This window comes from Thermobia domestica, chromosome 5, assembly GCF_964235325.1.
Source record: "Thermobia domestica chromosome 5, izTheDome1.hap1.1, whole genome shotgun sequence".
Taxonomy (NCBI): Eukaryota; Metazoa; Arthropoda; class Insecta; order Zygentoma; family Lepismatidae; genus Thermobia; species Thermobia domestica.
In genome coordinates this window covers 62,419,078-62,436,840 of record NC_137458.1, presented here as the reverse complement: position 1 = coordinate 62,436,840, position 17,763 = coordinate 62,419,078, and the positions used below count along the sequence as shown (strand labels likewise).

The 17,763-nt window shown below is 35.7% G+C and overlaps 1 protein-coding gene across 1 annotated transcript in view; it reads left to right on the top strand.

The window, feature by feature from the left end:
• Positions 1 to 17,763, top strand: part of LOC145684654 (uncharacterized) — a 66,699-nt gene that overhangs the window by 39,093 nt on the left and 9,843 nt on the right. The window contains exons 7-9 of the mRNA XM_081757045.1: positions 991 to 1,032; positions 8,045 to 8,116; positions 13,426 to 13,556. Of these exons, the coding sequence (XP_081613171.1) occupies positions 991 to 1,032; positions 8,045 to 8,116; positions 13,426 to 13,524 (213 nt within the window). The 3' untranslated portion in view covers positions 13,525 to 13,556. The remainder of the gene's footprint in view (positions 1 to 990; positions 1,033 to 8,044; positions 8,117 to 13,425; positions 13,557 to 17,763) is intronic.

The following is a 17,763-nucleotide window of genomic DNA, read 5'->3' as shown; positions in this document are numbered from 1 at the left end:
AGAAGAGGAGGGCGAATTGAACAGGCACTGGGAACGGTGTGTCGATGCACAAGGAATCCATTTTGAAGAGTTTTAGTAATCTGTACTTTCATTTGCTATAAACGTATATTCCTGGATTTATTCTAATTATTTTACGGACAGACCATGGTAAACTGAAACTACATCTTAAAGCCTATAAACAAAACTTGAATGAGAGTAAGGAATGATGTGAAATGACAATAATCGAAACAAATGCGGGCTTAACAAAGATCACAAGGACCTAAATTTATCAAGAATAAAAATCCACTCCTATCTTAAGTATTGTTCAAATTAGTTTTTCCTAGCAAATTGAAGAATAACTTTTGTAATAAAGTTATTATTCTCGATGGATTAACATCTCAGATATAAGACTGACAAATAAATAAATAAATAGATAAATAACAAATTACATTGTATATTTGTAGTAAGAAAGCTTTAAAAATTATTTTTAAAATATGACCATGAAGTATATATTTTTAAAGACCATGAAGTAAAAATTTTAAGTATGTTATGTCTAGTATTCTCAAAGAAATGTTTAAAAATCAATGTAATATCTGTAAATGACATCGAACCTAGGGTTGCAACTTGATACATGTTGGGGTAAAACACTACATTATCATTATATTGATAATCGTTACATATGTATACCGAAAGTGTTCCCATTTTCGTTGATACAAAGTGTGTTTGATTCCTGTCGAAAGTGTAATACGGTTCAAAACCAATTTGAACTATAGATTCCACGTCTAATGGACTATGGTTTTCAATGCTGAAAGAAATGTCACAAATCCAGTAAATAACGAAATGTGTCTGTTCCAGAGGAAATTTGTTCAAAAAACATTGAGAAATCTATATCAGCTTAATAGTTTTTAAGATATACCTACTAATATTCTCACGAAATATTGTTAATTCAAGTATATACTACTAATGAATCTAAATACGTACATTCTAATTCTAGGCTTTTAATTTTTTCAGGCAAAAATACGTAATAGTGATGTGATGTCTTTGAAGAAAAAAGTAAGTAATCTCGGTCGCTTCCAAAGTGTAATATATTTATTTATGTACATATTTTTGAACTAACGCCACTTATTTGGCGCTTGTTAGAAGTAATAGTTTTCAACACCGTGTTCACTAATTTGTGGACATTTTATTTCAGTGTCGAAATGACGGTCCGCGAGTAAGTTTCATCAAGCTCGAAACTAAAAGTGTATAATTTATTTCCTTTCTAAGAAAAACCTTCATCCATAACACGAAAAGTGTAATTGATCATTATACAATGTAACCAAAAAATGTTTTTGTCATTTTTGACGTCCCATTAACCATGAGCTCACAGAGAGAAACCGAAATGACGCACGTGCCTGCCAATCGATCAGTAGTCAGTTTGACCATCGGCCTTCAGTAATAGCGGTACGTTTCGCACATAGAGCATTCATAGCTCATCCATTGTCGAAGAGAAAAAGAGGTATAGAAGTAGCTTTTTCGCATGTGTTTGTTGTATGACCTTAAAGTGGCCCTGTTGGTTGCCTCATCACGTCGTTGCATGTGCCAGGCATTTGAGGAGAAGGCCTTGAATAAACGCAACGCCAGGCATTGGTTCAAGAAATTACGTTCGGGAGATGTGAGCTCTTTGGATGAACCTCGTAGTGGACGACCAAATGTATTGGACGACAAGGCCCTGAAAGCAGCTATCGAAGAGTACAATGGTCTAACGTGTGATGAACTTGCAGGAAGGTCCCATGTTTCCGCTCAAAGAATCAGGCTGCATATGCATGGAATAGGGAAGTCATACAAGTTAAGCAAGTGGGTACTGCATCCATTGTTGGCAGCCAACAAGGGACAAGAGAGACAGCCTGTTTGTCCTTACTCACGCTGTACCTGAACACACTCATCTCTGATCGTTTATTCATTGGTGACGAAAAGTGCGTCCTCTATGACATTCCCATGCGTACCAGACATTGGTTGTCACTACTTGATCCTGTTTCTCACACCTCAAGACCACTTCTTCACCCACGAAAGGTTATCCTCTCTGTATGATTGAATTATCTGCAAATGGTGAATTATGAACTCCTTCCACGTGGTCAGACCATCACTGCAGACATATACTCATAACAGCTGCCACGGGTGCACCGTGCATTGCGGCGGAAGGAGCTGGCATTAAGATGTGCTGTTCCTGCACGACAATGCCAAGTCACATGTAACAAACAGAACCCGGGATACCCTTCAGCAATTTGGCTGGGAGACACTGTCATGCACCATATTTATCGGACCTTGCGCCATTAGCTTATCATCTGTTTTATTTTCTCGACAACCACCTCCGTGGGAGATCCTTCACAAATAAGGAAGACCTGAGGAACACACTCACGGACTTCTTTGCATCCACAACCCCCAAGTTTTATCATCAGGGTATTGTATATACAACTGGAGGAACGTTGACAAAAGATGTTGGATGCTGATGAATATTACTTCGAAACCTCAAGGTACGTACCGTACACTGTATTGTTTTTATTTATAACTGCTCTAGAACAACAAGAGTTTTTTTGGTTACCTTGTAATATGGATGAAAATATTTTCTTTAACTTTGTAAACCAAACTCATTTTGCAAGGTAGGGCTGTCGGTTCTGGTTCGATTTTTTTTTAACAAAATACAGATTTCATAGTTACTTTCAAATATTCAGGCCTAATTAGCCTATCTTAGACATATAAAACAAGAAGGAGGACACATGATTGATATAGAACAAATGTTCACAGGTAAGAATATGAATATTACTTAAATGCTACTAGATTGTCATTGTTGTATATTTATTGAGGAATTTGGTTTAACCAAAACTCCATTATGTATATATAATTGTTCTATCTTGTTGCGTGTTCGTCCCGTCCGGGATACAAAAATCTCAATGATCTACTTGATGGATTCCAATCAGTTTTTATACCAGAAAATAGAAGATAGAAAGTTTGGAATAGAGCTTGTTGATGAAGGTACTCAAACAGAAAGTAACAGAAATTACCATTTTCAGTTATAACGTTTAATTACGATAGAGCAAAAACGTTAATAGAGGCAGTGATAAATGATTTCGTAGAATCGATTAAGCGCTCAGGAAATGGATTTCGTCTCCATTCTTCACTCTTTACTAAAACAGGAAGTGATAGAAATTCACACACCTTTCGGTTCCAATATTCATCTACAAAGAATGAAAAAGCATAAGATATAACGAGAAGGTACGTTTTGCCGGCAACCACTTTGGGATTTCGAAATAAAATGTATGTCAATCGCTTGTACTACGTTCGTACCGGAATGTACCGCAAAATTTCAGTTTGTACCACTTCCGCTACAAAGATATAAGAGATTTAAAATGGTGGTATGTGAAATCGGCATTCTTTCCCCCAACCCACCCACACATTGAAATTTCGAAATAAAACGTATGCCAATCGTTTGTAGTACCTTTGTACTGAAATGTATCGCCAAAAAAAAAAAAAAAAAATCGTTTGGGAAAACTTCCGGTAGAAAGATATAAATGTTTTAAAGCGGGGGATTGTCGAATCATTTTAAAGAAATTCCAAGGAGGGGTCCTGCCGTTTCCACAGACCACCACATGAAAACTCATATTTACCGGAAGTGGTACAAACAATTTTTTTTGCGATGCATTCCAGTACAAACGTACTACCAACGATGCACATACGTTTTATTTCGAAATTCCAAGGAGAGCTGTGGAAACGGCAGCAACCACTTTGTACCGAAAGTGGTACAAACGAAATTTTTTGCCGTACATTCCGGTGCAAACGTAGTACAAACGATTGACATAAGTTTTATTTCGAAATTCCAAGGTATGGGGGGTAGAGGAAGTTACCAATAACGAGAAGAGTTTTCAAAAATCGATTTAGCAACTTATTCATAGATACCATCTTCTGTCTTAACCATCTGTTCAAATCCTAAGTAGCATATATCAATCATTTCAAGCTTTTTCATTGATTGTTATAGGGTGAAAAACAGTAACAGGTAGTGAGAAGTGGTTTGCTGAGATTATTTAAGCGTTCCAAGGATATATTCCGTCTCTACTCTCATAACTAACTGCATGACTTATAGAACCCTAAGGTTCAGTGCCCGTTCACAAAAGCTCTCCATTGACTTCTGTTCTTAGCGAATTGGAACCAATTTCAACTTTGTATTCCTATTTTCTTTTTTCTTTTTCTTTCTTTTTTTTGCGAGATCCATCTTAATATTGCCCTCTCATTTGCGTCTAGGTCTTCCTAATAGTCGTTTTCCGATTGGATTTTCAGTTAAAACTTTAGATCTTCATTCTAATGTATCTACGAAAACCATAATCAAACTCGATTATTTGTTTTTCAACCTCTACATTCTGGAAAAACTTGATGGTGATCCATCACGTAGTTCTTAAGATGTTTTGTTCCCCAGACAGGTGGGCTCACAGTGCACATATAAGGAGTATTGGTATACAATATTCCTTAACAAAAGATAACTCTTTGCCGAACGTACGAATATAGTAACCGTACGATCACGCAAGCGAAACTTTAATATTTGTAAGGATCACGCAAGTATGACTTTAAATTTTGTAATTTCAGTACGTCCCTCCGTCCTTTACTCCTCACAATGATTCTTAAACGGAAGACACTTTTGAGTTATTTCTACAATAGATAGCTAGAGCAATTGTCTCGGCTGAGATCGTGAATGGAGTCAATCCGTTAGTAGGGGAGGTGCGGGCATGATGGGCACCTTAAGGTTAAAATTGAATTAGTAGCGTTCCTATGCATGGAAAGTCGATGATTTTGCAATATTCTTTATTCTTTCTCCTACAAATGTTAATAGGTGTAAGGCGTGAAAGTTTTACCAAACAAGTTATAAATAAGCCTATTGTGAATGACAGTTTCACTCCACCCCCTGCTTAAAATGGCCCCATTCTTGGAGCATATACATATTAACCAAAATTATGTTCTGTTTCGATAAGGAAATGTTAGTTTCCCTATTCATTGAAAATGTTAATGAAACAATTTGTTGACCTTATATAAAATAACGAGCAGAAAACTATGAAAACGAAAATAAAACTAAATGAAAGAGAAATTACAAAGTGGAATAGAGGAGCTATCAAAAAATTTCGAGACTACGTTCTAACATGCCAACAGATGGCAGAAAGAGGACACACGCTTGGTCACAGCAGCACTGACCTTCATAACGCCAATGTGTTAAGAGATAGATACCGCGTGTATCGATAGTTGTACATTCCGTGCTATTGTGACTGTATGCGTTACCCCTTTTGCAATTCCTATATGAACGACAAGCTTGAGTGGCACGCGCGTTTTCAGATTGGAAGAATATCAATGGAAGACGAAACAAAATCAGAATACCTTAAACGAGCTCAACACAGGAAAATGTCAAAACCGTATGTTTTTCAAGTCTCATGCACAAGTTACCGAATGCCACGACATCTTGTTGTTCATGTAGCAATCTCAAGAGGAGTGACGTACGTCGCCACAATAGCACGGACTGCCCAACTATCGATACACACAGTAGGCTATCTCTTAACACACTGATCCTTGTCTCGTAACACACTGACGTGTTAGAGAACTAGTCTCAAAACTGCGTGAAACTTTAGTTTTACAATTAAATGGTCTACAGAAATGTGTACAGCAGTTCTTTCGGATAATACTGTCTATCATCAATGAAGCACTATGTCAACCACAAAGTCACAGACATACTTCATCCTCCGCACCTGTTCCGGCACACTCGTCGTGTGCCTATCCTAAACAACGATCACAACGAATTCCCCCCCCCCCTCATCACCCTTTGATTGCGTGATGTGTCACAATACAATATACATATCACGTCATTGCCATCTTCGTCACTACTTGATTCTATTTTCGCCACAGCTTCGTACGCTTCACTCGTTTGTGAGGTGGATTACTCGATTTCATATCGCTCACTTCATTGTTCTTTTCTGTATTTTCAAGATGACGTAAACTCGTACTATTCAAGGGGTAATATGGTACTCTGCTCAATTTGTCACGGGGTTTTTTGGTCCCCTGAACAATTTTAAGGAACCATTTTGCCCCAATCCCAGATATAATTTTCAAAAGCCCTTTTATTTGCTATCCGCCTCTTCCACAAGGAAATCATGCATGATTGTTTGATGACCAAATCTTACTCACTATCTATGTGTGTAACACGTTTTATTCACGTAATTAATTTTTCAGCAACAGGTAGAATATTCACTACATACCTTATATCGACGTACCATGAAAATTGTTTTCTCCGCTCATTTCACACGCAATTGCAGGTTGCGACGTCTCCCTTCTCAACACTTCGCGCCACACTAACTATGACTTGTGCAGCAGTACCAGCTCTCTGTCACCAGAGGAACACCGTTATATACCGAGGTGGCCATCTTACACCTGGAATCATTATTCCCCTATCTTCCCTATCTTCATAAGCAACCGTGATTTATGTTTGTCCGTTAGTGTACATGATAACTCTTGAACAAAACAAAATTTTTGGATTTTGTTTTCTGTAATAGATAGCTAGAGTGGTTATCTCTGTCCAGTTTGTTAATGGAGTCAATTTATAAATGACTTAACGTATAACGGCGACTTATGCTTGTCAGTTAGTGCACACGATAACTCTTGAACACAAGTTAATTTTTGAATTTTGCTTTTTTGCGAAGGTAGTAGAAGTTTCAAATCTTGCCGATAGATGACAGCGAATATCATTTAGTGGTTCATATTTACCGGACGAAATTGAAACCTCTAGTTCGTGATACTTTTCACTGTGCACCAGTGATGCCAACCCATGGGGAAAATCCCATATTGTGGGATTTTTCGACAAATATTTCTTGAAATGGGATAAAAAGTATTTTAGTAAAAAAAATAGCAAATTTATCGGATTTTTCATATAGTTATTCCACTGACGCCAACAAAATTATCTACGGACGGCGCGAATAGACAGAGGTTCTTCAATAAACGTGAAAATAAGGCTAATTGTCAAATTTTGTTACTATAAAATACAATTAATTGTAGTTTGGTATTTAAAGAAAAAGGAAATGAAAGAAAGAACAGAATTAATGGAAGAAGACAGAACGAAAAAAATCCAACTTCCGAAACGATCCATACAATATGACTGAAGAATGAAGTTCATCTAGTTTTATTACGTTCAGTGAAAGATCATAACACAAATGTATGTTGGAAGTACTGAACTTATAACAAAGTGTACTTATTTTCATCAGCAATTTCAATTGTAAATTTTAAAAATGTGTTCATAAGGTGTTTGATAAAGGTAGAGAATCGGGAGTTTTGGATAATTCACTTGTATATTGAAGAAAATGACTGATATACGCTAATTTCATTCTCCATATATTCAAAAATTTGAAAAAAAAATATTTTGTACATTGTGGGAAATTCAATAGCAAAATGGGAATTTCTGGATAATTCACGAGATGGAATGTTATAACGTTTCAGGTTAGCATTACTGCTGTCTACTAGAGATTGTATCTAATTCAACAACTGGCTATGATATTGATTGGTAGCCATAAAAAAATCCGCATACTTTACGCACACTATGATTTTTAAATAGCCTTTTTTTTAAATGCTTAAATTTTATGTGAGTCATTCGACGACCACATTGATGGATTTAAACAAAGCACCAGCCATTAAAAAAAAAAAAAAATATTCAGCAGAAGAATGATCTATTAGCCTTTCACATAGTATTGTTGATATTAAAATATTATTAATCAGACTATCATGTTATGAGATGAGGAGATTAGTTCTTTATCTATACGGAAAATATAGTCATTCTTTCTCGAAGATTTATCATAACAGTAAAACCAAAAAAGTTTAAAGAAAGTAGTATGGTTAAAGTAATCCAGGTAAGTTAGAAGCCTTTTTACCTCATTCGGGGATTATAGAAAAAGACATTATCAGTTTTAGTATTAGAGATTAGGGGATGCAAATTAACGTATATGTTTTGTTTCAGTTATGTATAAATTTACACTTTATTTATACTAAATCATTTGTTTTTAAATTTCAGATTATAAATTACAAATTGTTCTTGATTCTTCTTGAGGAGAAAACTCGTATTATGGAGAAAACTTTCAGTGAAGTAAGTTACAGGAATAATTAAATTATTATTTTTCTTTATTTGTCAAGAACTTTTAAATATATAAATTCTGTATGATTTCTAGTATTGGCCTCGAGATAGTAAATCTTTTCGTACAGTTCTCGTATTTTAAGATTCACGACGAATTATTTCTCGTCTCGATTCCCGGAAAGCTTTAATCGTCTCGTCTCATTCTGTAAGTTTATGTATATACAAAATTTATGCCATGATTTCTTTCTTAATTTAATCTAGAAGTTATCAAGATCCTTCCGAGTCACAAGAGGTCCAAGAAGGGTGTGACATAACACTTACGTCATATTTACTATTGGAAAAATGAAATGAAATATTTCAGTTTAACATCCCACAATTACGCCCTTTTAAGCCAAGAGAGATGATGATTAAAGCAAGTGAATAACAATGGAAAAATTGGTGGAGTGAGAAGGTGCGAGGAAATTAGAGTATCCTGAGGAAACCCACGAACACGGTGTTGTACACCACAAACTTACTTGGCTGGGGATCGAATCAGAAACCCCACGCACCAGTGGTAAACGCTCTATCTGTGAGCCACTCAGGGGCGGATCCAGGACCGACTTCTGGGAGGGGCGGTGGGTTGTCATGCTGCTACTTTTAAGAGCTCCAAACTTTGGTATGGGTTTTATTTATATATATAAAATAAGGAAGTTTCTTCTTCGGGGGGAGGGAGATCGCCCCGATCGCCCCCCCCCCTGGATCCGTCCCTGGAGCCACCGTTCCCTCTATTTATTACTGATGTACATTGATAATGACTTACGCATCTTTAGAAACATAGATAATTTACTCTTCATTGTGTTCGCACTATCACTTCATCAATTTATTGTTTTATACCGTGCATTAGGTAACACTAAAATATTGTTTGAGAACTAAGACTTGAATGATCTAATGTTCTCCACGAGACTTGTCAAATTTTTCACGTCTCAAATTTAAAATTGTACATCTTGCTTTCGAGACGAGACGATACATTTCTTGTCTTGTAGAGAATACTAATGATTTATTCTCATAGACAGAAAGCAATTTTGTCTAATTTACGCCTATATCAAAACTATTGCCAAATATCCTCTATCCGCCGATTTTACGGACCTCGATTTAACGGACTTCGGAAGCTGCAGACAATGGGCCATATAAATAAAAGTGAGCAAGTGCTTAAAACTCACAAATTCGGAGAAAATGCTGTTTTGTATAAATAAAAATGATTCTACTCAAGGTACTTGTGAGCAAATGCTCGTTGTACTTGGCTGGTGAGCAACTGCTCTACATTTGGTACAAATAAAGCCGAGCAAATGCTCATTTTTTGGAGCAAGTACCTAAGATTTTTTGAGGTTCCTCAGTATCTTGCTCAGCTTACTCAGCAAAATATGTTAAAAGCGAAATATCCGAGTTTATGGTGATTCCCGAAAGAAGACGTAAAGACTTAGAAGGGACCCTTATCTTTTCAACTATAAAGAATTGTACAGATTTAAGTAGGAAAATGTTAAATGGTTTGCACAACACTTCCTTCTTTAATCAACTGAAAGACGAGGCGGTGCTCTGACGAATTATGAAAAGATATTTTTTTTTTAAAGTGCGTAGGATAGGGTGACCAAATTGTCAACTAGAAAAAATGGGACACCTTTTATTTTTGGATGGATTGCTCCCATAAATATATTTTTTAGCTTATCTGTTCTCTCTTTCTCTTTGTATCTGTCACAAAAATGGGGCAAATTTACACTTTTTCGTTTTAAAACCTGTTGAAAAGTTTGTGGAATTAATTAAATAATAACTAACTATCAGCAGCTAACAAAAAATGAAAATATAAAATAATGTAATATTTGAAAACACTACTAAAAATACATGGAACATTTATCAATTATTAAAATGAAGAACATGAGGTATGTTCATGAGAATAATGTAATGCAAAATATGAGTTCATTTTATGAGCTAGATTCATGAGAATACCTAGCTGTTGTCCTAGTCATCTTTAAAACTTCCTTCTTTTCTAATAAGTTTACAATGCTATAAAAGTTACAAGAGTCCATTTTGAAACTGTACTTGAAGAATTGCAGAATCCACTACTATCCTGTTTCTTTCATCTGTCCATTGAATGTTCATCAGCAAAAATATTCTTTCAGTATTGCAATTATGAGCACGGATCGCAAACACATATTGGAATATCTTTAAAAATTCAGAGTGCTAGTATGGGTTTGAAAAAACAAACCCACTTCTTATGGTACTGGAGTGTTTTTTTATCTTCCTTTTTTCCAGTCCTTTATATTATTACTAACAAAATCCTTCAATGAAGCCACTTAATCGAAAAGCAAAGAATCATTTATTTCAATACTTTTATCTTTGAAGTAAGCAACACTATCTTCAACTGAGAATGTTCAATAGCATCCATTTGATATTGAAAAAGTAGAGAACAATACACTCCATTTCCTTAGATATTCAATGCAAGTTTCATAAAATTCATTAACTTCATTTTTGAAGTTAATTTTGTCTTGTTGCGTAATTTAATTCCTTTTAAGAACGGATTCTACATTAAATGATAAAAACTGTCCCTCTTTTCTTTTAGACATAGCTTTAAGCATGCCTTGCAATACATCATTGACATTTATAACGCTTGTTTTTGCATTTCCTTTCAATTTGCTTAATTCCGTGATGGCAGGTACTAAGCTGGTTATGGATAAACTATAGGTATGCTTCACTTAAAGGATTATTGTTAATTATTGTCTAGTCAAATCAGGGAAACATTGCACTGTATTGATGACAGCGCCTCAATCTTCCACCGCGCAAAACAGAGAGCAAAATAATTTGAGTTGAGTTGATTTTGAGTTTAACGTCCCTTTCAGCAGCGAGGCTATATGAGACGTGGACCTACTGACTAACGTGGAATCTGAACCACATGAGCTCCCGCCGGGAATACAATCCGGGTCTCCCACGCCAAAGGCGCGTACGCTAATAGTTTAACCGCGAAAGAGCTCAAGAGCAAAAATAGGTTACATTTGTTCATAAGGCTTTCAGTCCCTTGCACTGTCATCTGCGGAGTGAAAGTCTTGTAGTGGGGAGACCTGGGAGGGGAAACAGTGCAGCCATAACATCCAACATCGCAAACGTCGTAATAATGTTGCTTAGTAATTAGACATGTTCCAATATAATCACATAGCTTAGCAAATAATATAAATTAGAAAATTTCAGCGATTGAAAAGTTTTTTGTACCCAATGTAAATACGGGACATTGTGGCGTCCCGAGGGATAAAGTCATCAGAATAAATTGTAATTAATTTATTGATTGCGTCACTGTCGTCCAAAGTGTTTACTCTGAGAATTGCTTGAAAAGTTAAGCAAATATTTTATTTCTGAACACCGAGAATCCACCTGAGATACGATCTGGTGTACAATTACATCAAAAAGCAAATATTTTAAATTGTTCTTTTTTGGTTTCTTCTGGGAGTGGTTCAGTATTAAATGAGTTATCTTTCGATTGCGAGATTCAACTTCTTACATTTACATGGTCTAAATTTTACCTCAAACGTCCGAGAGAATTAAAGTTCCAACTTGGAGAAACGTAATCTGTCCGTTTACTTCTGTCATAGGTTTTATTGTCTCAAATCGTACACAGGGCTACCTTGTGACTATGTGAATAATGTACGCGCCTTTGGTGCGAGAGACCCGGGTTCGACTACCGGTGGAAACTCACGTGAATCGGAAACCATCTTAAGCTGTACTCCCAGGCCTCATAATCTGCTGCAGAATAGGATGCTTTACTCAAACCCACTCCAATTCGCGCACATTCCATTTTGTTTCAGAAAGGCTATGGAGGGATAGTCGACCCTTGTATTTTAATAATCTCTGTGGGATTGACTTGATTTTCAGTTTCAGAGTCCCGTTCAGCATCGTGGAACCCGAACTACATGAGCTCTCGCTGAGAATCGAACCCGAATTTCCCACGCCAAACGCGCGTACGCTAACCGCTTAGCTACTAGGGAGCTCTTTGTATGGGCTTGAAACTAGCCAAGTAACAACAGAAAAGTCACTAAATTTTTGTATTACCAATAGACTAAATTTCCCTCCTCTCACAAAATTTATTTAAAAGATGGCTAAATACATATCTTTAAATCTAATTTTGTTTAATTTCGGCTCTAGAAAGGTTATGAAATATTATATATATATATATATATATATATATATATATATATATATATATATATATATATATATATATATATATATATATATATATATATATATATATATATATATATATATATATCGCCCCCTTTGGAAGGTTCGTGTCCCCATCCCATTTGTCGGAATTGCTACCGCCCTTATGGATGGTCCTGATGATGTGGCTAGGTTTAATGTTGGCTACAAAGTCGAACACAAACAAATTGTACGCTATATCAATTTTGAAAATGGATGTGGAGAAGTAAACAAATTATTATCTCGAGTGCTTGAACTCACCTTGAATAAATTTAACTGTGGCGTTAACTGCCGATAGCGGAGTAACCCAATAACGTGCTTGGGACAGTTTGTATTGTATGTATTCTGTTTATAAATATAATAGATTTCATTGTTATAATATGGTCATCTGGCAACCCTTAGTTTATGAGTCGATTTTATATAAATCTTCACGATTGTGATATAAGATAAGCCAGAGAGAACAATACCGTGGCAAACAACACGTAATCAATGGATCGACAATTGCTGATAATGGTATGTATGCGTTTCACATATAGATAACCGTCACCCCTACACGCATGTGAGTCAGTTCTCATTCTTGATATCTGAGCATTTAAGGTTAAGAAATAATAAAAGCTCATTCCTTGTTCTGAGAGACAATTCGTTTAATGTGAGTCAGTTCTCATTCTTGATATCTGAGCATTTAAGATTAAGAAATAATAAAAGCTCATACCTTGTTCTGAGAGACAATTCGTTTAATGTGAGTCAGTTCTCATTCTTGATATCTGAGCATTTAAGGTTAAGAAATAATAAAAGCTCATACCTTGTTCTGAGAGATAATTTGTTTAATCCTGTAGCTGTAATATTTCTAAAGACAAATATAGTTGAACTAAAATTTACTGTTCCTGGGTATAACAGGGCAAAATTTACTATTATGCCTCGGTATAACAAACGGTTCTGCTAACTCTAAATATTTTAACAACCGGTTCTAGCAAACCGGCTGGAAAGCACCACTGTAAAAGACTAAACATTTAGTTGGGTTAGAGAAAACGTGTGTCTTAATTTTCCGTTTTGTAAATTAATTTGTCCAATTAATTAATGAAATTACTTTTATTTTCCAGTATTTTGGCAATTTACAGCACATTGAGGAGATACTAGCAGAAGAGGGACAGGGAGACGAAGGAACAAGAGATAATAATAATGAAGTAATTGCCAAATAGATTGATTTTATTTCCTGTATAAATTATTCAAGGTAACTTCTTTATTTATACTGTCAGAAAATACCTTCAATGTAATTACAAGAGTTTCGTAGATGTCTATTTGTACTATGTATATAAAACAAAGCTTAGCGTTAATAACTTTTCAGCTTATCATTAATTGAAGTGTAAAAAATGAGTGTTTATTATTATTATTATTATTATTATTATTATTATTATTATTATTATTATTATTATTATTATTATTATTATAGTTAGACACATCGTTCGTGACATTGTCATATTTAATATCAAGAGCTAATTTCCATCACCATCTAGTAAAATGTCACACATACCTCTAAATGTGCAAAATTATTCGAATCTTCTAAATTTGAAATTACATTAACCCTGTTTGAAAGTTATAGATGTGCTTAATGTAAGTTGTTATGTATGAAAAATGAAATCTTTTAGTTTAATTTTCCACAATTATACTCTTTAGGCTAAGGGAGACGATGATTTAGGCAAGTGAATGGTGATGGAAGAATTATTTAGAATGAGAATGTAGTGGGAAACCCGAGAAAACCGACGAACACGATGTTGTCCAATACAAATTTACTTGACCGGGATCGAACCAGGGACCTCATACACCAGAGGGAAGTGCTCTACCACTGAGACACCGTGTCACCTATTAATTATGAAGAATAAAGAAGGACGATCTCGATTTTTCTAAAACAGAAAAGTTTCATAAATGAAGAGCGCGGATGGGGTCTATGTATTGCTGGACATAACATGAGCAACACCAAGAAGAATACATCAGATTGACCCCACATTAGCCGGATGTGGAATGGATGGAAGTATAGTAAAATGTAATGAACAGCTCCACGACGCACCATGTGCGCCAGTCACGCTTCCTAAAAACAGTTGCAGGATGATTCATAATTCTGTAGTGTCCGAATGACAGAGTGATTGTCAGGACGGTCAAATAAGCTTCGTCGTCAAATTCGGCACGATTTCAGCAGTATGCACTTTTGATCGCGAGCGAATCGTGTCATAACCGAGACTGTCAATTATTCCTCTGCGAGATTGATGCAGGTGTTGAACTGAAGCGCTAGTAAACATAATAGAGTTCATATATGGAGAAAGTATTTCTTATGTTAATTGTACAAACTGTCATTTTGATATTTGCACAATCATAGAAAGCAATTTAAGAATGCTTCATGACGTATGCTTCTTAACTTTAAATGAATTTATCAATCATCAGAATATAGCCACCACTCGAAAAACTGGATTGAAGCACTTAGAGGATAAAGGTATTATTTTACATTTTTCGAAACGTTGAATCCTGTCGGTTCATGCACGTGTTATATGTTAGTCATGCTACATAACGCATCATTTAGTGAGTCCTTGTCCCAGTGATTTGGAAACGATCAAGGGTGTATTAACAGACGTAGGTGTGAAAAAATCAATTTTTCCCGAAATGTACAATTTGTTACCTACCACCTCTAATCGCTTCAATTGTTCTTGAGTAATTTCATTGGTTAATTTATACCTATCTGTATACAGGGTAAGTCAAAATGATTCACCCGATTTCAGAAATTTACTCTGTGAAATGTAATAAATCTATGTTTGTTGTGAGAGATGTGCTTCGAAGGGTTTACTTTCAAAGTTTTGTTTCCACGCAGTGTTTCCACTTTCTATCCTAAAAATGAACAGTGAACATGAAATCCTTGAGCTTTACGTCCCACGATTATGCCGGTTAGACTAAAGACGGTGATGATGAGTAATGAATGAAATGGTGGAATGAAGAAAGTGGGAGGAAACGGGAGAACCCCGAGAAAACCCACGCACACGGTGTTTGTCCACCACAAAGTTCACTTGGCGGGGGCTGGGATCGAACCCGAGACCCCAAGCACCAGAGGTGAACGCTCTACCACTGAGCCACCGCGACCCTGAACATGAAATGAATTGCAGATATTGACCACACCATGCATACTACAAAAGGTTTGGCTGGCTTCATGTATGCTGTGTTGCGCGAGAAGAACACTTGTGATATGTTAGAAGCAAACTTTGATAGTTCATCTTTCTTAACACAAGTCTCATAATAACATATATTAGTTATATTTTACATAATACATTCTAAAATCGGGTCCATCATTTTGACTTGTCCTATATAATTCTTCTCAACTCGAAGGCCTATATGAAATTCGAAATCTCGTATAGGCACTTAGTGAAAAATCCCATGCTTTTTTTATTCTAAGTCACCTAAAACCGCTGAAAAACGTATTTATATTTACTTTAATCGAAAGTTCAAATACCAAATTACATGTCTCTATCTAATAGTTAATAGTCAAAACACGTGTTTATTAGGTTTCGTTCAACCCGAGAAAGTAAAAGGAACCGGTGGTCCTAAGTCATCAAATCCACTACCCGGATCATTTCTAGACCGCCCGTCGCTTGATACGAGCGGAAGTTCTCCCCGTACATCCCCAACCCCCTCTACTGAAGCTAAAAAATGAGCATTTCTAATAAAAGGCTACATCTCCAAAATGAATCAAGATATTAATGAATTTCTTTTTCCGGTTTTATCTGTCAAGTTTGCTTTACCATTTTCTCTATTCATACTTTGGATAGACCCAATGATTTTTTTTGGAAAGTTTAACACGAACATTAAAAACTGACATATTTTGACCTTTATATTTTCGTTTTTGCTCTGTATCGCTCCAATGAGTTGAGATATGGCAAGAACATCCCTGATCAAAATTTCTAGAGCATTAAATTATCTTTCCAACGGTACCAATATTGTTAGGTTTACTTCCTGAAGTAGGCCTACAGAGAGGTAAGTTAGAAGGCAAATGCACTTTGATTCGAATGCTGATGCTCCGAATGGCATCACTGAATTTCAGCTCACGTCAGTGAATGAAGGTTTTGTTTCCGAGATAGAAACTGATTCTTTTCCCATATTTGAAGAACAATTCTCATTCTTCTCCCTTGAGATCTCCTGCACTGTCATGATCATTTCTAGATCTCTGGTCACTTGATACGACCGTGCGTTAAGGATCACACAATTTTGAGATAAGTAAATATGTTTTTTATAGTGTTAAAATCCATTTACAGTTGATATTCAGGATAATTTCGATTTTTCAACTGTATTTGTGTGCAGCATTTCTACCGATCGTTGAAAATAATTCCTTATTTCTTTAACTGAAATATTTATCTTACCATAATGAAAAGGCAGAAAAAATATATAATGTAAGAACATATGTAAAGATGAGATGAGCAAACACAACTTACAGGTGATATATACTACAGAGTGATTGATAACATCGTTGTACACCTGAAAAGTATTTCTAAAATCACAAATGGGCCTGTATTCTTTCAATGATCACTTGAAAAATGTTTTTGCAGAAACCTCAATGACTATATTTGCATGTAATTTATGAGAATATTATATCGAACTTGATTAAATACTTATTAATTATTGTAAACAAGCAGAACTATAATAATATTCTACATTATCATATCAAATCTACGCAAAATATTTGCAAAATTACATATTTATTTAGTCTTTTGAATCCGCATTATATGATTCATTTTCTGGTACATAAGTATTTGTAAGTGAGTTATAACACTTGTCCCATTACAGCTACAGGTTTTCATGCTGTACTGCTACTGAAGCTCACACACACTTGAAATTGTTTGAGTAGCACATATGTTTATATGTACGAGACTTTAATTCTGGTCAACTTGTAGGCATAGATTCCTGAGTGGACTATTTTCCTGAGTGGGCACCAATTTTCCATTCGTAATTTGCCAACCAAAATGTTCGGGTTGAAGGAAGTCAATATTCGAGTCGCTCGCGTGTCGCCAAATGTATTGTTTGAAGGTGTGCTCGTTTGATATGGAGCATTAGAGCATCCTTCGTTGGTGGAAGTTGATCTGGATTTCTGTGACCGATCACATCAGCACAGACAGCATTGAACAAGAATTTTTTGTGACTCGGTGTAGGGAATCACCACAAATTCTTCTGCACGTGCTATATTCTCATCATGCATATTACCAGATCTTAAGTTACTTAGGAAATACCACTGAGTTATTTACAGTAAGTTACTTAGGAAGAAAGCATTGGAATGTATATTTTAAAAAAAAAATCATACTTCCTAAGTAACGTGGACGTGGACGAAAATCAAAACGTGGACCGAAGCGAACGAAATTGTACACAGATATTCTAGACCCGAAATGAGGGAATATGTCTTTCATATTTTC